Source organism: Meleagris gallopavo, chromosome 1 (genome assembly GCF_000146605.3).
Source record: "Meleagris gallopavo isolate NT-WF06-2002-E0010 breed Aviagen turkey brand Nicholas breeding stock chromosome 1, Turkey_5.1, whole genome shotgun sequence".
NCBI lineage: Eukaryota > Metazoa > Chordata > Aves > Galliformes > Phasianidae > Meleagris > Meleagris gallopavo.
In genome coordinates this window covers 26421571-26444464 of record NC_015011.2, presented here as the reverse complement: position 1 = coordinate 26444464, position 22894 = coordinate 26421571, and the positions used below count along the sequence as shown (strand labels likewise).

At 36.1% G+C, this 22894-nt stretch overlaps 1 protein-coding gene across 1 annotated transcript in view; it reads right to left on the bottom strand.

Moving 5' to 3' along the window:
* The window catches only part of DOCK4 (dedicator of cytokinesis 4), a 176247-nt gene that overhangs the window by 98461 nt on the left and 54892 nt on the right, over positions 1-22894 (bottom strand). The window contains 2 exon segments of the mRNA XM_031552130.1: positions 7322-7447; positions 22111-22199. Of these exon segments, the coding sequence (XP_031407990.1) occupies positions 7322-7447; positions 22111-22199 (215 nt within the window).

The window sequence follows — 22894 nt, the reverse complement described above, 5'->3', positions numbered from 1 at the left end:
TTCTCTAGAAAGCTTTCTAGTAAAATAAATTCCAATTTGGTTATTTATCACGGTAACAAAGAAGTGTGACTGTATTTGACTGTAGTAGCATCTCTGATAGTTGCAGTTTACAGTGTGGAAATCAGAACTATCCTGAGAGCAGCTGCTAATTTGAAAATAATTACACACAACTCACTAGCTGCTTTGGTTACTGGCTGCCTTTTTGAAAGCTTTGTGCAGAATTATAGGTCCTTTAGAACCAAGAATTGAACAGGGGCATAAAATATTATTTTGTTTACAGAAAGTTCTGATAAATTTACATCTTTGTAAAATGCAAGCTAAGGAGTTGCATTGTTTTATACCTTAAGTATGCATTTAACAGATTTTAAAAAGATTTCAGCTGCAGGGACCAAAGCTTGCTGGACACAGCACAGATGAAATGGCATTATGCAGGATCTAAATCTTGTGGATGAAAACTGTTTTCTATAAAACCTTTTGAAAAGACTTTGTAGAATGGGGCAAGTGCCATGTAGCCCCATTGCTGTCAGTAAGGGAGATCTCAACAAATCACACTGATGATGGTGATTTTGACTTGATAAGAGGGTCAGAGAGTCTTATAGCACATTGCCTCCTTTGAGTCAGTATGCTCAATGCTTCTTAGCAGCTATGAGGCTGTAAGTATATCTGTGCTGATATACTTATATCAACAAGCAAAACAAGTTGGTCTTTTCTAGAAATAGCATATTAGAAATTCATGTCAAGTTCCAAATCTGTATTTAATTTAAAAACAAAAAATCAAAACTAAATTCGATTTATGCAATTTCTTCACCATTCGTGAAAAATCATAGTGCAGAAGGATGTATTAAAGGACACTTTAAAGAGATCAAATCAGAAACGTACAGGCACATAGCATTTCACAAATAATTTCATCACTGTAGTAAGTGAATTCCCCTTAATGAAACAATTTATTTTCTGTTTTGCACTGTAGGTGATACAGTAACAGTACTGCCTGTTTATTATTAGATTTAGTAAGTTTTGGCATTTAAAATGAAGGATAAGATGAAAAAAAAACCATTCCTTTCTCAGTTACTTCAGTGTCCCTTTTCAACAGAACTCTATCTGCATTTTCAGCTCTATTGCAGAAACTCTCAATAAGCCCTAAAAAACATTCATCTGAAAAAAGCTGATGAAGCATATGAAATGCTCTTGACACAAGGGATTCTCAAACTGCAAAACTTTCAGATTTTAAACAAAATGTAGATCTAGCTTGCATGATTGCTCTGTGACTCTTCCTTCCTTGCTCTCCCTTCTAACGAGATGTAAAATAAATTGATTTGAGCAGCGGGGAATTAAAGATTTACAAGCTTGTTTAACAGAAAGCTTGGGACTGTTGATTTTGGGAGGAATTTAACTGAATTTTGAGAGATTATTGTCCAAGCACTTCTTGAATTCCAATAGTCTCAGTGCCATGAGCACCGTCCTGGGCAGCCCGTTTCATGCCCACCGCCCTCTGGTGAAGAACTGTTCCTAACTCCCAGCTGCCCCTCCCCTGACACAGCTCCATGCCGTTCCCTCAGGCCCTGTCGCTGTCACACAGAGCAGAGCTCAGCACTGCCATCCGCTCCCTGTGAGGAGCTGCAGCTGCCATCAGGCCTCCCCTCAGCTCAGGGCTGAGCAAACCCAAGGACATCAGCCACTCCTTCTTTGTACTGCCCTCAAGACTCTCCACCATCTTTGCTGTGCTCAGTGGACACACTCTAATTAGTTTTATATCCTTCTTACATTGTGGGGCCCAAAACCGCACACTGTACTGCAGGTGAAGCATCTCCAGCATCATCACTTGGCCCTTGGGGCTGCCAGGGAACTCATTGTTGACTCATATTTCAATTGCTGTCAAACAGAATCCCCAGACCCCTTCTTGCAGGGCTGCTAGCCAGCCCTTCATTCCCCAAATTGTACATATCATAGAACCATTAAGGATGGAAAAGACCACTAAGATCATCTAATCCATCTGTCAGCCCATCACCACCATGCCCACTAAACCACGTCCCTCAGTAACACATCTACCCTTTCCTTGAAAACTGCCAAGGGTGGTGATTTTACCACTTTCCTAGGCAGACTGTTCCAAAAGCCTTACCAGGAAGGATTTTTTCATAAATATCCAACCCAAATATATGTATATATCTAGGATTGCTCTGTCACAGGTGTAGATTCTGGCACTTGTTAAATTTCATGTAGAAATTGTAAAATTGAGGGAAGTTCAATTAAATTCTGGCTTTTCTTCCCTTCCCATAGTCCTCTTCCATTTTTCCTTTGGTTACTAATGAATCAAAAAAGAAGAGAGACACTATGGGAAGGAGAAGGAAAACAATATAAAAATTCCTTGCACTTGCCTAACCAAGTACAGAATCATGTATTACTATCTTTGTTTTCTGCAGTGACTTGAAAGATAGATAGAAAGGAAGATAATTCCTTTGGTAGAAAAGATCAAAGCTTCTAAAAAGTTCTGAAATAGGATTTGGAAAGCAGAGCATATTCCCCACAGAGTAGTTCAGTTTTGTGAAAGGTCAAAATTCAGGGTGTCTTTACTTGACAATATTGCTTAAATATATTTTGTGTAACTAATATATCCAGGCAATATTACTTTCAGTAATTAAAAATACGTATTTCTGGATTCTTGGAAATCAGAACAGCTAACAGTGGCAGGTGGAAATTTAGGCTGTTTGTACTCCGTAGAGACTGATGAAGATTGGAAAAAATTATACCACTCCTCATAAGAGAAAAACATGGAAGGGTGTGAAACATATTTTTCTCTTCCTAAAATCAACAAATCTTTACTAAGTCCAAACCTAGTGACAGCTACACAGACACATGAAGAGAACAGATTCCATAGCTTTCTCCTCATTTTTGCTCTCCAGATTCTTATTTTAAGCGTTGAAAGGAGGAATATGCTTCTAGTCAAAATCACATCATTGAAAAATTCATGTTAATCACATGGATAGCATTTTGTAAGATCTTTTGTATAAAAAAAAAGATAAATATTCTAGTTACAGTTTCATTTTAAAAGCTTGTGAAAAAGAAAGGAAGAAAGAGAGAGAGAGAGAAACAAAGAGAGTAAGAAAGAGAGAAAAACAGAGTGTACTTGCACATGAAAAGAACAAAAGATCTTTTAGTAACCCAGATGAATGAGTAGTATGTTCAGCAGCTTTCAAAGACAATTCTGATGAGATGTAACTGGACAACTAAAGGACACCTAATGGACTTAAACGATAAAAAAAATGCAAAGCAGTGCATTTATGATGGTTAAAAAAAGGGGAAAAATAATTCCTAAATTAAGCATAACAAAGCTTATATAAAACATGTAAGCACTGCAGCATCCTGGGCTGCTCACTGTACCTGCTGAATAAGCAGAAACTGTTAAAAAAGACAACACTGAGAAACAAAATGCAAATTCTGTGGTTTGACAAACATAAGAGAAGTCTGGAAGTATTAAATTCTGTTACAGAAATTAATACTGCAGCTTCATATGGATTCTTAATTGTGTCCTTTGCAAGAGGATACCACAGTACAAGAAGAGACCGAAAAAGACCAAAAAGTTCTCAGCGAAGGATTACTGGCAAAGAACATTCCAGTCAGGACTGACTAGCTCAGACAGCATTGTTTTAGACCACTTGTGGGTACGTACAGGGAAAATAATGGTCACTGCAATACCACTGTGCAGACATGTCAATTCTTTAGCCTTTTCTAGTTTCAAAAGAGTTTAATAATTTGGATGAGTAGGAAGAAATATAAAGTCTGATCTTAATTCAGAGGAAGTTGTGGTCAGATCTCAGCAATGGTAATGCCACTGGCTGAAATCCAAAGCTGAAAAAAAGTGTCTATAGATAACTGGTATCTGTGTACGAAAATCTGTTCAGACATCAGTCAACAAGCCATTTGTTTATATTCTGTAGTATACCTTATGGACTCTGAAATATATATAGCATTTCAACTCACATCTCTAGCTGTTTTAAATAAGAATTCTTCTTTAGATTATGCATAAAGCAGCACAGAATAAATACGTAGGTAGAGTTTCAGGAAATAATAGTTCAACCTGACTAAATTTCTTAGTGAAGAAAGAACTCTACAGAAAGCCCTGAGATTATTTTGATTTATCTGCTAATGTCTCACACTGAATAGTTTCTGGCTTTGAGTGTACCAAGCAGCAAAACCTGCTAACAGTAGTAGACTTAGGACCGTTAAGACGACTGTAACTTAAAGCAAAACAGATGCAGTTCTAGTTTGATAAGCACAACAGAGAAAGATGTGCAGCTATATAATGCTTATCATGTGACAGCTCAGTCTGTTTACAACTGGCTGCCCTAGCAGAGAGCTCTGGCCCCTTCAGTAAATACTCCTTCAGATAAACAGCTGCACTAGGGTTTACCACCACACACTAATGAATGGGTTTCTTTAAAGAACTAGGTATTTTCTACAAAGATGAAAAAGAGCCAATGCAAGCATGCATACATGTAAGAACACATGAGCATAACATCCAGCACTTAAGTTATGCAGCGATGCAAATGCTATATGTTAAATTTGGAATCAGATTCGATATGAGGGCACTACATAAGAGATCAAAAAAGCAGGTAAAATTTATATAGAAAGATGTGAAAGGGCTTTCACATTCCATCAACTTCTACATGTGTTAAAGTATTTCTCAAAAAGCTTAGTATGTTCATAAACAGCGAAAGGAAAATTTTATATACTAAATAATTATATGGTTGTCTGTCCTTTCAGGAAATGTTAAGATAGAAATTCAGAGTATAAACACAGTTTTCCTTTGACGCAGTACAAAGCTATCCAAGAATACCAGCTTGCTCATCTGCCGACTGTCACACTTGGATGCTGAAAAGGAGTGTACTGGTTAAATCTAGAAAAATGCATGTAGATTAGGCTCCTAAGGTAACATGTTCACTGCCTTTCCTTATTCTGCCAGCTAGAATAGAATGAATTACCTATTTAAGAGCCTCCTTGAATCATATGCCTTTTTCTACTGATCTACTTCATCTCCTTAAACTCTTGAATTTCATCATTAAAAAATTTCACGAGTCCTGGAAAGAGCACTCTATGGCTTCACCCTGTCAGGCTCCAGTGACATAAAAAATACTGCTCTACAAAAACATGCATTGTTATTGTCATCAAAATTCTGGTATGGCATGTGTGCTGGTGCTAGTTATTTTCAGAAGCAAAACCTCTAAAGAGAAAAGGGTTGATACAATGCAAAATGAAGGTCAGTTAGAGTTTAAATACATCAAAATAGGAGAGCAACTTAAAATCTGGCACCTTATAAAAGAAGTACTACAGCTAAGCAGCATGTAGTATTTCTTATTAAATAATTCAAGAGAGTCTGGTTCAGAGTCCTAACCTAAGTGCTAATTAGATAGAGCAACACACTCAATTTCAACAAAAAAAGACCTAATTAGTGACCATTTCCAGTTGCAAAAGATGAAGTTCTTTAATTTATCTCTGAAAAAAAGACACTAGAGAGATACAAAATGAAAAGGGAGCTTTAAAAGAAAAAATCATTTCAAAGGCTAGGCTCCAGCAGGCATTTCATCGCCTAGAGCACACTGCCCTGCTTAGCCCTTGGAACTTGTCATTAGAAGAATAAGATGATTATTTTCCTCTAGGAGAAATTTCTTCTATGCCAGCAAACACAAACTAGAAGTTGTACGTTTCTTAACTGAGGTAAGCATATACTTGGACTAAGAAATCAGCGCATCAAAGTTCATAGATTATTTTTTTTCAATAAGAAAGGGTCAAACTGAGCCTGTGCAATTCTTTGAGTTGCAGCAGCTCACTACACAGTGCTTGGCTACAACATGCTTTTAGCAGTTCATGTTACTTTACAACTGGAAAATCAGAGCTATTATAGAATAAAGAAAATTTGATAACACAGAGCTGAAAGTCACTAAATCATATGTAGATAATCAGTAAGTTAAGAAAGGTTTCTTAATGGGAATTATAGCGCGCTCTGTAAAACTGCATTCAAAATTATCAGCCATATTATCTGTAATATTCATTTGATTCAAATGAGAAATCCAACAGTAACACAATCAAAAAACCTAGCTAATAAGCATTAAGATTTCAAGTGAAGATTTTCATTTAACATATGTATATAATCTACCTTTAAATTAAATAGCACCTAACTTACCCATTTTATTGTTCTAAATATTGTGGTGATTTCAGTACAGCAGTTTCATAATAATGCTGAAACTGCTTTATGAACTTGTGCTGTGTGCATATTTTAAGTGCATAGTAGTACTGATGAGGGATGCAGAAGGGCAGATGTTTAACTGGCAGTAAGAGCAGAACAGTGAATTCTCAGCTGTCAAGTTTCAGGCTGAAGTTCAAGAAAAGTGCATGCCCACAGCTAAAGCTGAGTCTCATTACTGAGTTTGAATAGACTATTAAGACTCCTCTGATTTGTGAAACAATGAAGCTTACATATTCTTGTCTCAGAACCACAATTTATTTTCAATTTATGTATACAGGAATGAAAGTACATATATTTATAAAGTTCCTATTGAGAATCTGCAAGTCCTGAAGATTATTTGTATCTGAGAGAGCCAAGGGATTGCACGCAAACTCAGAGCTGAAATGAAAATGTGAGCTCCTCCCTACAATATTCCTCACTAACACCACAGCACCAGAACAGTCGTGTCAAAGTAGGCTGCTCCTAAGTATGCTTTTCCTTTGAAGAGACACTGGCTAAAGATCTCATTTCTGGGAATGACCTATAGATTTTACCTACCTTACCACAATCTGTTTTCTCCCTGTATTTGCTTGGTCACATTCATAGTGACACATTCTCTCAACCTTCTTTAGCACCTGTTTAAGCACTACCATGGGTTATCATACAATCTAATGAAAATAAATCTCCACATTCCTTCTACTATCCATTTCCAGTATCTCTATTTCCATCAGTTGAGACATCAACTGGGTGAAATCAGAAGCTGCACTGTGTCACTGAAAGTCTGTGAGTCCTTATTTAGAGTTTACCTGCTCCATGCTCTGGTTGCCTCTTTATCTGTGTAGAGCTCAGTAGTCTTGCATCCAGTCATCTTCACTTCCAGAAAGCAGACAACTATCTCTGCATGCTCTTTTGACACTGACTTAGTAACTATGTAATACACAACCTGGGATACAGTTTTCTTTTATTTGCATCCAAAAAAAAGTCTCTGGAAAATTTAATAATTTTCAGAATTCCATATTTATTTGGAAAGCAAATGAGTACTCGTTAATTCCTCACTATTTCTTTCTCTTGCTCCTTAATGAAAACTTGTTCTTTTCAACTTACCAGGCATGATAATATTGGAAAAACCTAGTTTCCTTGTTATGGATACTCCATGGGTAAACATAGATGTATACTCTCTCCTAATTTGTTCTATGTCTCCATGAAGCAACTGAAGAGAAACTGCTAGACCTGAAAATCAAGAGAAAAACAAGGGAAAGTAAGACATTCAAACAGCCTGTGATTATCATTACCAAATTATTAATGATGTGTAAGTAAACTACAATGACACATCAGATCAAAATTGTCTCAATAGAGATGGATGGTGACTTTGACTGGAGAAAAATATTAAAGAAACATCAATTTAGAGAAACATCAATCAATAATATTTGCTATCATTTCACTTTTTCATTTACTTCAACCCAATGCTGCCTTCAGTGTTATGCAGGAAATAGTACAACCACAATGCTCCCTATCCCTTTGAAAAACATGAACATTTCATTACTGTGCATCACTTCACCTTATACAAGGTTATATAATATCAGAATATCCAATATTAGAAGAATTAAATTCCTAATAAACGAATCTAGCATAATTGGTATTTGTCACATAGACTCAGTAATTTCATAATGACTGAGATTGAAACTTTTCATCAATATTAATCAGATTTAATCAATCATGTTCTTCTGTTTGCTAGAAGACAGGCAAAATTCAAAGGTGGCCGTATAATCATTTCCCAATATTTACTCCTCAAGAATCTTGGAAGAATAACTTCACCTATCATAGCTGCAGCATACAAAATCATTGCAGACAGAGCTAAAATTAGCAAAAACAACAAGAATGCCTTATGGTTATTTCAAAAGTAATCACCAAGACAAGTGTCAGGATACAGCTTGTAGAGATTAATCTTCCCTGACCTTCAACATTACTACAGCATATCACGTGTCAACAGACAGATCAAGGGGAAGATAAAACTCTTCACATACACTCAACAACCAAAGATAAAGAAAAATCTCAGTCAAGTCATAATTAAATTCAGATTAAGCTTAAGTAAATAGCATGCACACACAAACTGAACAACAAGGTCATCAGTCATTTGGTCTTTGTCAGAAAATTTCCCTACAAGCATGTTATATTTAAATGAATGAATTTTACTGATGGTTCTAAATTCCAGTCTGAAAAATCAGCCTTCAGTATTGCTAATCCAGTCTCATGAATGTAAGAGACCAGAGATCTGATTAGCTTGACAACTTCTATCTTTTTCCTCTTATTTTCATTTATGATATATTATTTTGGCACCTATGGAGAATGTGATGTTCTGACCAGACTTCCATTCTCTTAAATGAAAAACAACACACCTACACATCTTCAATTAAGCGCGTAAATAGATCTTAGAAGGAAAAGCATTCAGTGAAGCCTATTTTATTTTAAGGACTAAATTTAATACTATGAACATTAATCATCCCAGTAATGGTAATTTGTTCTGTGGTAACCACGTAAATTTAGGAAATAGTAATAATTATTATCAGTGTAAGCCAGAAAATAAACCATACAGTGGCCCAGATTATAGTACAAGACCCTTCTATGTCCTTTCCCTGTTGGTAAGAGGTTGGAGAGGCAAAATCCAGACACTCTTAGAGTAGGTGGAAAGTTTTTCATTGCTGGAAGGAAAAAAACTAGGTTGGATCTGCTGGACAGTTAGAAATACTGATACTTAGCCCACTGTCAATCTTGTTCCTCCTATATTTTGAGATGCTGTTATACATAACTATGCATATTCATAACCCCTTGCGTGTATTCATACCCCCATATACCTCCACTTCACTGTTTCCTTGGAAACCTGAAGAAAAACATTTGTCACTGCTCCAGATCACATAAACAACAACAACATTAATCAGGTACTGTACACTGGTGTTGTACAAGGTGATTGTGTTTTCTAAGATTTCACAGATTTCTACGAATAATTTTGTTTAGGTAAAACCCAAGATAAATATCAAAAACTCATCAGTGGCAGAATAGCTTTAACTTGAGAAATATACTGTCTGTCAAGAATTTGGTGGTCACCATGCCTGAATGTGTTTAAAAACCATTTGGATGTGGTGCTCAGGGACATGATTTAGCGGAGGGTTGTTGGATAGTATGGTTAGGTTGTGATTGGACTTGATGATCTTTAAGGTCTTTTCCAAATGATTTTTTGTTCATTCATTAAATTGGTGTGGTTTTGTTTTTTATTAATTAATTAATTTATGTATTTATTTATATGTTTGTTTGTTTTTAATTTTGGTCTTTTCCAACCTGAGAAATTCTATGATTCTGTGAATATGAAACACTTGTCCATGCATGGGAAGAATAGTGTTAGAACTCTGCTTTTCACAGTTTTCACTATCCAAAAATGAAATTTGTCATCTACTTATGTCTGAAGAACCTCTGAAGACAAAGGTTTCAAGTTAACAGCTGTATTACTGAGGACCCAGTTTCCAAATGAAAAGAAAATTGGCAAGAGCAGAAGAGCCAGTAAATCTGAAGGTGCTGAAGTCAGGAGCATAAACACCATAATCAATGAAATATGAATATTTAGCCCTGCTGAAAAAGGGGTACCAGTGGATAGGAAGCTGGACATGTACCAGCAATGTGCCCTCACAAAACAGAAAGCAAACTGTATTCTGGGTTGCATCAAAAGAAGCGTGGCCAGCAGGGCTGGGGAGGTGATCCTGCCGCTCTGCACTGTGCTGGTGAGACGTCGCTGGGAGTACTGTGTCCAGATGTGGAGTCCTCAGTACAGGAGAGATAAAAATAAATAATATGCTGTATATGAAAAGCCAGGAACTCATTACTCCTAAGAGAATTTATACTAGTCTAACTAAGGAGTCCAGTTACAATGATACTAAAATACTTAAAATTAAGTACTGCTACAGTGACATATTTAAATACAAACCTTCCAGCATATACACCATTGGCAGTACTTTCAAGTCTCAGGTATCATTGTACGTCTTTACTCTCCCGCGCTCCATTTCATTTGATTACAGAGAACCAATTCTATGCACAGTAACTTCATGTTATAGTCATCTATTACATAGGTTGCTCTGAAACTAATGCGTCCTATTTATTTCCATGGAAACTAAAACAGATACAAAGAGCACAATGACATTATTTGATAAAGAATATTCTCAGCTACAAAACACTCTTCTTCAACATAGTCACCACTACTTCCTATGCATTTTTGCCAGCAATAAACAAGAGCCTGCATGCCATGCTTACAAACGTTTGCACCAGCAGACTTGACCTACTGTCACCACTAGCTGCAAAGCACCACCCACTGTATCACTGTGCTCACATCCACTCTTTGGTTTCCACAAACATTCAGCAAGTTTCAAAGGATGTGAATGGATACAATTTTTTTTCCACCGCAGACATTCAGTTAAACACCTTTGCTTTATAGGCACACTCCCATGTCAGCCACCATTCTGTCATTGCCCTTCTGCTGCCATCTGTCACACAGCATCACACAGCTGAACAAAGCTAAGCAAGAGCTAAAATAAAGTAGCCGTAATTTATTGTTTTGTCATTAGATAAATGCTGTTAGGAGTCAAAACAAAGCTACAGGCAGGCCAAGACAAGCCAGAGAGGTCCTAGTACTGTCAGCTCAACACAAAAACTGGTCAGGTATGTGTAATAGCAACTCCATACTCATGGGTTTGTAAAGACACTACTTGCCAACAGCAGCTACACTCCCATTGTAACTGAGGAAACATATGTCTGAAATAAAAGTCCTGAAAAAGGGAGATAAAATAATTCACATTTTATGAGCATCACTTAACGTTTGACAAGTTTCCATGCTTATTATAAATCAGGCTACCTGATTATCAATTAGAGCTAACTAAGATCATTTACATTATACAGACACAGAGCCATTCAGATTTTATTAGGATGCACATCCAATTGAAGTGAAGAAGCAATCTCTCAGACACAATGAAAAACAAAAAGAAATGAGGAGGAGCCAAGTAGTTCGAAGACACCACCTTTCTCACCAAGATGTAACCAGAATTTTGTGCAACACTGTAATGGCTAGAAAGTCACTGAATTCAATTTGCAAGTAATTGTAGCTATCTCTATGGAGAAGAACAGAAAGTGGAAGATAAGATTACTGCTCTGAGAAAGGAAGGTTTAATCAACAGTCAGCAATGAGACAGGGTCAAACAGGAATAGGCTTTCAATTTGGTCAGCATCTAATTTGGGGAGATGAAGAAGATACTCAAACAAAAGAAATGCAATGAAGGCATTAGAGGTACTTTTTTTTATATGAGGTGATAGAAAGATAAATCATTAACTTTTCTCCTATGAAAAAATGAACTCCTTTTATATCATATAACAAAATTAATACAATTTATTTTTAATTAATTTCACTCTGATGATGTCTGTCAACTCTAATTTAATGGAGGAAATTAGGTGTGAATGAACAATAAAATTATCAGCCAAATCTAAAGAGTTCAGTTTCATACAGTATATAAATAAATACTATTAGACTATTCATGCAGTAACAGTTGTGCACGGACAAAGCAAAACAGAAAAATGTAAGATGCCACAATATAAAGCATCTGATGGTGGCTGATAGGATAATGGCAGCATTTAACAGCCCTAGAATCTCTTCAAAACTACAAATTTCCCATTTCTAGAAAATTTGGAGCTAAAACATAAAATGAAAATGATGATCCAGTGTCTAAATGACTGGCATATTTTCTTTAATTAGACAAAACTTTAATCACCTTAGATTATATTTTAATGGCAATTAAAATCTATTGTGTTAGCTATCATTCTTTATTTACTTCTGTTTTTAAAATATTACTACAAGGCTTTGTGTGCTGCTGCTAACAGATTTGTTTTTACATCATTTGCAAGCACAAGAGATTTCTCACAATTAACTTGTACCATAGACGATTTTTATCACTCAGATGATATTCAATACAGAAATCAAAAACCTGCTGAATAAGCATTCTGTATTTCTGTTAGATATGTGATTTTAACTTAAGACAGATTTTATACTGCATTATTGATTTCTGTATTTAGTAATGACAAAAGGCAACTGTTTATTATGCTTACATACTCATTTGCATTTGAGCTTCTGGAGGAGGGGAAAGCATTTATATTCAGCTTCTATCTACTCGCTGCAAAGCATCCTAGATTACATTAAGGAGAAAATGCCTAGCAGCTGCTCAGGAAGCCAACAGAAAAACAAAACAAAAGAAAAGAAAAATACCAACAAAACAATAAAGTCGAAAGTCAGACAGAAAAGTATTCAGCAGTGTTTGTATTTTAAGAAAGACAAAGAAATAAAGTATCTGTTCAAATTAAGCTGCCTAAGGGTGTTAAGAGTATTCAGAAAGCATACAGGTGTTTGCATATTTGCTAGTATTTAAACTATCCAAATTACAACTGCAAAGATCAAACCAGTAGATTTCCATATTATAATTGGAAAACAAAATTAATTATTAATTCAATGTAATTTAGGTAAAACAATTGTCTAAATCTTGTGAAATTTGGTCACAGTAAAATCTTTGGAGTAAATCTCACAAATTACAGTCTGGGAGCGCACAGAAAAAGAGAGGTAAATTCAGTCTCCACCAGCCTTGTTACAGTTACTCTGAATGAACAAAATAAATGCCTAATTAATTTAGATACTTGCATTCCAATTACATCTTGTTTCAAATAAAGAAACAGGCAACATTTACCTGAAACCTAGAAAGTGTTAAAAACAAATCCTCACAACCAAAAAGCCCAGGTAATGTTAGTAGTGAATTTGTAACAAAAATCACTGGAGGAGATAAAATCTTGTGTGTATGTTTCATTAATTTTATCATTTGAAGCTGTCTTAACACTTGTTATTCTTTCAGTAGATAAACATAAGGAAGTCAAAGATGGCATTTATTAGTAGCAGCTTGTTACTAATAAACTTGTAACAAGCAGAAACAGCTCTTTGGAACAGCTTTTGGAAAAGTTTTTGTCCAACAATACAATTTGAATTTAATTTTTCTAAAGTCATAGTCATGCTGTGTGAATCATAGAATCACAGAATTGAAGGAGTTGGAAGAGACCTCAAGAGACTGTCGAGTCCAATCCCCCTGCTAAAGCAAATTCCCTACAATAGGTTGCACAAGTAGGCATCCAGATGGGTCTTGAATATCTCCACAGAAGGAGATTTCACAACCTCTCTGGGAAACCTGTTCCAGCACTCTGTCATCCCTCCTATAAAGAAGTTCTTCCACATGTTTGTATGGAACTTCCAGTGTTCAAGTTTTAGGCCACCACTCCTTGTCTTATTGCTATACATCACTGAGAAGAGCCTGACCTCATCCATTTGCCTTCAATCTTCCCTTAGATACTTAGGAAGGACACTTATGGATCACTACACCAAAAAAATATCCTGAATCTGACATGTTTTCCTTTCGGTAAATCTAGAACCTTCACAGACAGCAAGACAAGCTCAGACTGCCATATAAACATACAAATTTATATCTGATCGATTTATGAGTCTGACACTTTTAAAGATCAATATCTTTTCCAGAAACTATTGCAGTTAACACTATACTGTAGACTAGGTAACAGATATGGGTTACACTTGAATTTGGAAGAAGGAGTTTAATATTCAATTGCTGAATAGTGTCAGGCATTCTGTTAAAATGTACTTGAAAAAAGGAAAAATCTGCAAATTTTTGTCTAAAAACTTTCATTAAAACTGGTTTTTCATTACTTCATAGCTGTTATTCAAACCTAAATGAGCTTGAGGAACAACTTGAGTAAATTCTCTATTTAATCTTTCTACATTTAATCTTTCAGCTTTGGCATTTGTTTAGAACAAAATGGGATGCCTTAATTCATTATGTACTTACGATGAAGCACATACAACTGCAGTTCTTATCTTAAATGTATTTCAAATATCAGCCTTCAGTGACAACTAATTCTTAAACACATCACAACAGAATACGCAGTCTCTTTGTCACAAAATGTAACAAAAGATTAAAACTGGCAAATTAATAGATTGTCATAGAAGTAAAGTAATTAAATAAATATATTTGCTCTGAGATGTGCTCTCTCAATTGTCAGAGAAAGAGCCCATTTGGCAAGATGCAAGCTCTGAGACAAGTGTGGCATTGGGGGCATTTGAGTAGAAACAGGAGTGTGTGCTCAGGGACAAACAGCACAAACAGTGCCCTCAGCTGAGCACAAATCATAGAATCATAGAATCATTTGAGTTGGAAGAGACCCTTACAGGTCATTTAGTTCAACTCTCCTGCAGTGAACTGGGACATCTACAGCTAAATCACATTGCTCAGAGCTTAACTTTGAACATCTCTGGGACAGAGCACCTACAACCAATCTGGGCAACCTGTTTCAGAGCTTCACTACTTTTATTGTAAAAACCTTTTTCTCTACATACAGTCTAAATCTCTCCTCTTTTAATTTGGAACAATTTCCCCTTGTCTTTTCATGATAGACCCTACTAGGTATAGTCTGTCCCCTTCTTATATCCTCTATTTAGATATTGACAGGCCTTTTGATACTAAAGATGTAGGTTGAAGCTGAATGTGATGAACCATAAGCTCAGGAGTTACCTGGTTGTCTATTTTGTTCTGTTTCTCCTCTTTTAAGCACATCACCACTCCTGCCCTCATTCTTCCTCATTTCCCTCCCTTCCTCTCTCCACTGTGAGCCCAAACTTCCTCCCTACGACTAACAGCAGTAGCTGCTTCCATAAGGACATTAATACATTATTCCTCACCCATCACTCTCACCAAGTCAGGAGAAGGTTTCCTCACAACAACTCCAAGTGGGCTAATACTGTGAGATGCTGGGGTACTGTCATGCTGAATCATAGAACCACCAAGGTTGGAAAAGACCTCCAAGATCACCCAGTCCAATCATCCACCTACCACCAATATTTTTCCACTAAACCATGTCCTTCATTACAACATCTAAACATTTCTTGAACACCTCTGATGATGGACTACATCTTGTATCCAGAAAATAGTGTGTAAAGTTGTCACAGTGTTGCCAATACGTGTTCTATAAACTCGTACACCGAGCTAACAAATTCTCTTCTGTACTTGATTTCTTATAGGTTTTCATCATAAAAAGTAGGGGAAAACGATGCTTCTCATGAAGCTTCCACAGTTTCAGCACTGGAAGGTAAATAACTCCAAAAGACTTCCCCACTGAATCTTATAATTTTTAAGCCAAAGCTTACCTTTGGTAAAACAGAAGATGAAACGGTCAAAGTATACTGCCTTCTACCTGTTTCTTAATATCACAGTGTTTGATGGTAACCATGGAGAAAATATATTATTGGATTGTCAAGAGGCTGCTGAAAGCAGAGAGGTGCAGGAAGATGTAGACTGTCCCTGAGCACACACTGCTGTTTCAACTCAAATGCCCCCAGTGCCACACTTGTCTCAGACCTTGCATCTTGCCAGATGGGCTCTTTCTCTGAGAATGTCTTCCTTGTGGCTCACCTTCTCTAACCATGCCTTACGTGAGCACTGAGATAACCTGAGTTTCAGTACAAACCAACATTATTCTTGGGAAAACAAATATATGAGGTGACAATAGTTTCCCTCAACTAGATGGTTTGCTTTATGAAACATACTTTGGTCTGGTTGAATTAAAATGATAGCACTGTAACAAAACATGCCTTTAATGAGCAATCTCCCTGAACATCAGAAGAGATTCCACAAAGACAGAAGCTAGTTTTGCTTTGAGTTGGGGCCAGACCACAAGACCTTTAGATGATGCTACGCCTGCAGGTTTTTGCACATGTATCACAGGAACAACTTTCAATTTATTAGTGACAGTAAACCATATATTTGTAGAATATACCTGTGCATTTTCTTTTAAAGAAAAAGCATTTACGTTTATGGCTGTCGTACTTAGGATAGCCTTTTAAAAATCAAATCACAACCTGGATTTGTCTTCTGGACAGCCTCCCCGTTCATATATTGCTTCTGCTGTATTTAAAATAAATATTTATTTCTTCCTTCTATAATATACAATACAGTTATTTCTGATTTTATTGTTTTTATGATCTAAACTATATACAAGAGTGCATGACTTATCAAGAACTGTATTTTGACACGTAATGCAACAGAAAAATTAAAACTGGCCACCATACTGAAAATAAAAAACAAATGGGAAAAAAAATCACACTCATGACAGGAATGGCAAGAGAAATTCCACTATTTTCAACGCATCTCCTCTAAAGTTTAAGGCCCTCCCATCAATTAAAATTAATGTGTAGTTGCCAGTGTTGTCAGTGGAGTTGCAATGCAGTTTGGCATTGCTACCACCATACTGCACTCAGTAAACACGCAATTAGTTTACATCATCCTTCTCTTATTCATCAGAGCATTCCGAGATAACAGCACAGGAAAAGATCTCCCCATTACATTTATTATTTTTGCAGAATCCACAGAAGAGTCTAAGTCTGCAGCAGCTAGATACATATTTTTAAATTCTTACACCAGTACTTTAATTGCTATAGAATCTGAAAGGATTTTCACCTTTGTTGAAGCAGGTGAAAAGCACGTGTGTCCTTGCCTTATCTCTTCAGAATTACTGCATCAAGGTCATGCAGCTTTTAAAGACTTGTTATAAAGGAATAAATTGGCATTTACAGAGGAGCTTACACATGAAAACATCAGGAACCTCAAGTAAAAAAGTGGTGCAAGAAGGAATGTCTTGGATCCTTTTAAAGGAAAACAAAGCAATCCAGTCTGTTTTTTCTAAGGAGAGGGGAGGAAGAAATTGCAAGTATATTTTTAATAATTTTTAAGATGCATTTTGTAAGCTAATTCATTAGGGAGAAAATTCTCATGTAACACAAGGTCAAGGCTTAAATGTCTTCTCACTGGGATTTGCTAAGACAATGTGAATATAGATCACATTTATGAAAAATCATGCAATATTCTGCATGCTTTAGAACCATTTTTACTTCCCCTGTGGTATAATGAATATTTTCTGATCTTATACAAATCTGAAGAGTTGCTGCAGGGAAGTCTGAGAAGTCAAGTGATTAGCATTCTCATCTGGGACATGTGAGACAGACTGAAAATCCTTTTCCAAGTCAGAGTCTGAACCGAGACATTTTCTTCACTGGAGTAAATTATTTTTATGGAAAAGTAAGTGAATAATTATATATCTCCTGAAGTAACACGAGCACATGAGCCACAGCAATCAGCTCCAGCATTTTTTTCTATCCAGTGCTACATCCAGACCACGCATACCCTGATGGAGCAAGTATTGAGACGTGCTTCCAGCTTCAAGCAGTGGCAAAAATAACACATTTTTTGGTGTCTATGGGAAGACACCTTGTACTAGAACTAGGAACTTTTGAGATGTTGATGGTGTTTAAGTAGGGATTACATTAAGAACGATCACTGTTTAAATGGGTGATTTTTTCAGTCAAAACCTCCATATTCAGATCCCAAAGGACTACTCTATTCAAGGACATTCATTCCATCACAGTATGCTGTATTTAATTATACTTCAAGAGTATAAAGAACTGGATAAAAAATGTGGTAGCATAAGCAAGAATATAAGGTTATGCATCATAAACTGTTACTAAAAAGAAAGAGAAGAAATACAAGACTTTGCATAACCGTGAAAATGAGAGCTGCACTCACTGATTTTTATTTATGTATTATTGTATAAAAAAATATTCAGTGACAACCAGATTTGGCCTTGTTCTCTTGCCCCTTGTCCTAAAATGCACTTTAAATTCAACAGGTTCACTCACACACAGTACTTCTGTAGGCAAATGCAGGCAGTTGTTATATGATCAATAACAGTTTACAAGGCACTTTGCACACTAGTTCCTCTTTTATTAAAGAGAAAAGCAGCCCACATCCAATACCACTTACTTAATAAAGACCTAAGAAAGGTCTAGAATATAGTTTCACAGCCACACTGCCAGAGAATAACATCTGCTACCACAACCTACACTGCAAACCCTAAAAAAAAAAATATTACATGTGACAAAATCCCAAGTTTCGATGTGAAAACAAAATCTTTGGCTAGGCTCCACTACCTAAAATATATTATTACTTATGATTATGCTATCACAGGCACTGAATATTTAATTTATCTGAAATTATGCATTCCTTTTGGAACTTTTATTTCAGAATTAAAAACTAGCATGAAATTGGCTTTTTTTTCTTTACAATTTATTAGCGTTTTTTCATTCTGAAATTCAGACAATTAAAATAAGAACATAATAAATGTGCAGTAAAGTGACATGCAGTAAACAAATATGTTTACTTTTTGCAGCCTCAGCATAGCAGCTGCATAAACTGGAACTGCCCAGATCTGAATGAACTAATGAAGAAAACAGCAAAAAGGAGATAGAGGACAATTTGATACGGTTCAAGATAAGCAAGGAACTGTTTTCTGTATCTGCACTATACATTTCACTGCTTTTTGGTCCTACAGATTGATAAATATAAATGTGGTATTTTCAATGCAAGATTGGAGTAATTGGGTGTGAACTCCTAATAGAAAAATTCATTTTCCACATATTTTTGCCCTGAAAAGCAAAGTAATGAGTCTTTAATATTTTTATCTTTATTTGGCCCTTGCCTTTAATGTAGATTCAAGCTGAGAAGAAGATTCATGAAGATCCTACACAAGAAGTAAAAATTGCCATGAGTTAAAGTGGAAAAAAACATTTTTTGGGTGGTGGGATTTTGAATGTTAAATAGAGAAGCTATAGAATGAGAATTTGTTTTTTACATGTAAGACAAGGACAGTTTGGGTTTGCTTTCGTTTTTTTCCCAGAAAACTGGAAGACATTTTTTGCCGAGGAATGATATGAATTTTCATATATAACTATTTCAGTAGTGAGAGACAGTCATTTCTGGAGACTAAAACTGTATGTAAAAATCTGCTGAGCTGGAAGAAACTGTACAGGACAAAAACTTCAGAGGAAGTAAGCCCAGAACATAGATAACAGTCTGATGAATTTTTGCCCTTGTGTGCTGATTGTGTTTCAGTTCTTAAGTCTTTTTAAAGTGACTTTAAAAAACCAAACGTTCAAGCTTCCTTACATTTGGCTTATACCTACAACGGATCTTGAGACAGTAAAAAACCTGTGTGTCCCGTAACAAAAATTTACTCTTTTCTCCCCCTTTTTCACAAATACAAGACAGCAGACAAGTCAAGTGGGCCTTCAGCACCAGTCATTCAAAACTATTGCAAAGACAGCAAAGGGAAAATACGTACCAGTGTAACAACAACTTTTTCCATGAGGTGTCAGCAGAAGTATCTGAACATATTGTTGAAGTCTTTCAAGTGTTTTCAGGCTTCTAAGCAGTCACAGAGGAACAAGTTTCACATGTGCGATGTAAATAACCTTTCATAGTTTGTGTTTTAGTCACTCAGTATTCGAAGTGGCACTACTACTTGCATCCTCTTTCCCTCTCCAGCCTCCACAAGTGCTACTCTCTCTTGCTTCCCTCTCCAGACATCCCTTTATCAAAACGTAGCTGGTATTGAATGTGCTAGCTTTATTTTCCAGCACTTGCAATCTGAAAAAAGTCATGTCCCACATGTCTTTTATGTTGATAATTACTTAATTAAGAGAATTTAAATGTATTGAATGTCTCCAAGGACAAAAGGGTATTTAGCTATGAACTTCTATTTCATGAGAATCACAGAACGCCTTGTGTTGGAAGGAACCTTACAGACCATCTAGTTCCAACTCCTTGCCATGGGCAGGGCTGCTACTCACCAGATCAAGCTGCCCAAGGTCCCAATCCAAACTCACCTTCCAACACCTCCTCATCCAACACCTCCAGGAATGGCGCATCCACAGCTTCTCTTTACAGCCTGTGCCAGTGCCTCACCACCCTCTGAGTAAAGAATTTCCTCCTAGCATCTAATCTAAGCCTCTCCTCTTTTAGTTTCAAATCATTCCCCCTTGTCCTATCACTATCAGAAGATGTAAAAAGTTGGTCTCCCCCCTGTTTATAAGCTCTTTACATTCTGACAGGCAGCAATGAAGTCTCTCTGAGGTCTTCTCCAAAATGAACAAGCCCAGCTCCCTCAGCTGTCTTCATAGCAGAGGTGCTCCAGCTTTCTGATCATTTTTGTGGCCCTCCTCTGAACTCCAGCAGCTCTCCATATTGTCTGGACACAGTACTCCAGATGGGGTCTCACAAGGGAAGAGTAGAGGGGGACAATCACTTCCATCTCCCTACTGGCCACCCCTCTTTTTGATGCAGCCCAAGATAAAGCTGCCCTTCTGGGCTGCAAGCACGCACTAGCCTTATAATCTGAATCATGCCACTGCCAACAAGAATCACTTAGGAGCATACAGCATGCCACATTGTACTACTTTAACTGCCTATTCAGAAATTAGCAACTCTTTCTATTTTTCTTTTTCAAGTGAGGACATAGATGGACAAGTTAAATGGTTCATAGCAAAATTTACACAGAAAACCTCATTTATAAACAACAAGCCATCTTTTGCAAACCATGAAACTTGCATTAATGCTAGAAGCAATGTACCTATTTAGAAACCAAAACGCATGCATTCTTTATCATACATGTTGGATTTTCTATCTAATATTCAGAAAAGATATCTGTACTGGTCTTGAATTATGTATTTTTAAAATGTTCCATAGCTTTGCAAGTTGAGTAAAAGGTATGCTCCAATTTTCTAAAAATTCAAAATATCACCTTTATCTCTAGACTGATTATGCAGAAAAGACTTGTTATCATTTTTAACAATAAATAAAGATATCAATTTTAGTAATGTGCTTTTATATTTTTACTATATTAATTTAATAATTGTAGTCCAGTACGATCCTCTACATTCTAAACCTTAAATATATGTATGTATGTGGCTAGACTCTGCAAAAATAGAAGTAATAAAACAATAGGATTAGATTGATTAAATACACAATTTCAGTCTTGATAAATATCAGGAGCTTTTATGCACTTCTTAGACATCCACTAAAGACTGCTGAATATACATTTGTGAGATAAACATTATCCTTTAAATCAAATCAAAAGAGCATGAGGCTTACTACATGGGTTTATAACCACAGTGCAACTTAGAAAATTGAATTCATTTGAGATTTTTCCATATTCATATTTCAAATAGTAAGTGTTTCACTGGGGCAAAATAGTATTTGAATAGTAGCACAACAGATTCATAAGCTTTCATTTCTGGTTTCCCTTCAGGTTTGACCGTTTTCCTGGAAAACAGCACTACAAAAAAGTTAACAAGCTGGCATTCCAAAAACCAAAAAGAAGCAAATCCAGCATCTCCTCTGGTTTAAGCCATCACCTGACATTAGCAAAGGTCAGTCATCACTCAATTCCTAAGTTTTCCATTTGAATTTACTTTGATGACACCTGGTTACAGACAATTAAATATGGAAGGCTACTGGTAAGTCCCTGAATATCAACTTTGCTTTTTGCTCTGTTGGCCAGTAAAAACACAGAGAGCATTAGCTCTGCAGACAGATCTGTAGGACCTAGTTAATTTTTTTATGATATTTTATGTATGTAAAGTGCAAGTGCAAATCATCAAGCAATGCACATCAATACTTCGATTGGCCCCACACATGAAGAGATTTCCACAGCAAATTGTAGCTCTTCAGCAAAGAGCAAGTTTATTTTACATAATTTCTTGAAGAAATCTCCATGATTTTTTTAAAAAATGTGCATACAAAAGGCAATAGCACATATTTTCACCCAGTATGACTATTTTTCTGAATATGAAATACCATTTCTTTCATAGACATTAGATTTTCTAAAATAGAGCCACTTCATTTGGAGACAAAAACATAAAAAACATTACTCACCTGCATTGGAACCAGTCAAGTTGTAACGTGCATTCAGCTTTTTAATGATATTTTCATGGATCTGATACCAGTCACTCTCTGTGTTGCACCTATAAAAATGATAACTTCTTTAATTCTGAAATGGGAACACAAGATTTTCAGACCAGTTTCAAGACACACCTCCATGTAAATCCTTTTCTGTTCAAAAAACTAACTTAGTGGGAGCAAATAAAGCCCCATGAAACTGCTTGGGTCAATGGAAAGAAATGAGAGCAGTTGTATAATTTGAGAAATGCCTCATGGAAATATCTGCTTCTTGTGGAAAAGAATAGGAAAACAACAGGAGCAGTTACGCTCTGGAACTCATAGTGAGCAAGTTCATCATCTATAATTCTATCCTTCAGTTCCAAAATACACAGAATATCTGTACCCCGACACTCAGGAAGACACATGGCGCTCAGAGCTGGTCTTAGACAAAGATCTGTACTGTACACTTTGAAGTTATTTAAAATGGAATATGATCTTCAAGAGACAGTCAATTAAAGAGCAAATTATATCTCAGTACATATTTGGAAAGTAGCACTTTTTCCATGAGGAAAAATAGGCCACACTTAAAAGTGAACGGCTTAGACTTGACCTGGTCTTACTAAATCTGCTTTACAATAATGTTTCTTCTTCCTTTTTTTCTTTTCTTTTCTTTTTTCTTTTCTTTTCTTTTCTTTTCTTTTCTTTTCTTTTCTTTTCTTTTCTTTTCTTTTCTTTTCTTTTCTTTTCCTTTCTTTTCTTTTCTTTTCTTCTTCTTTTT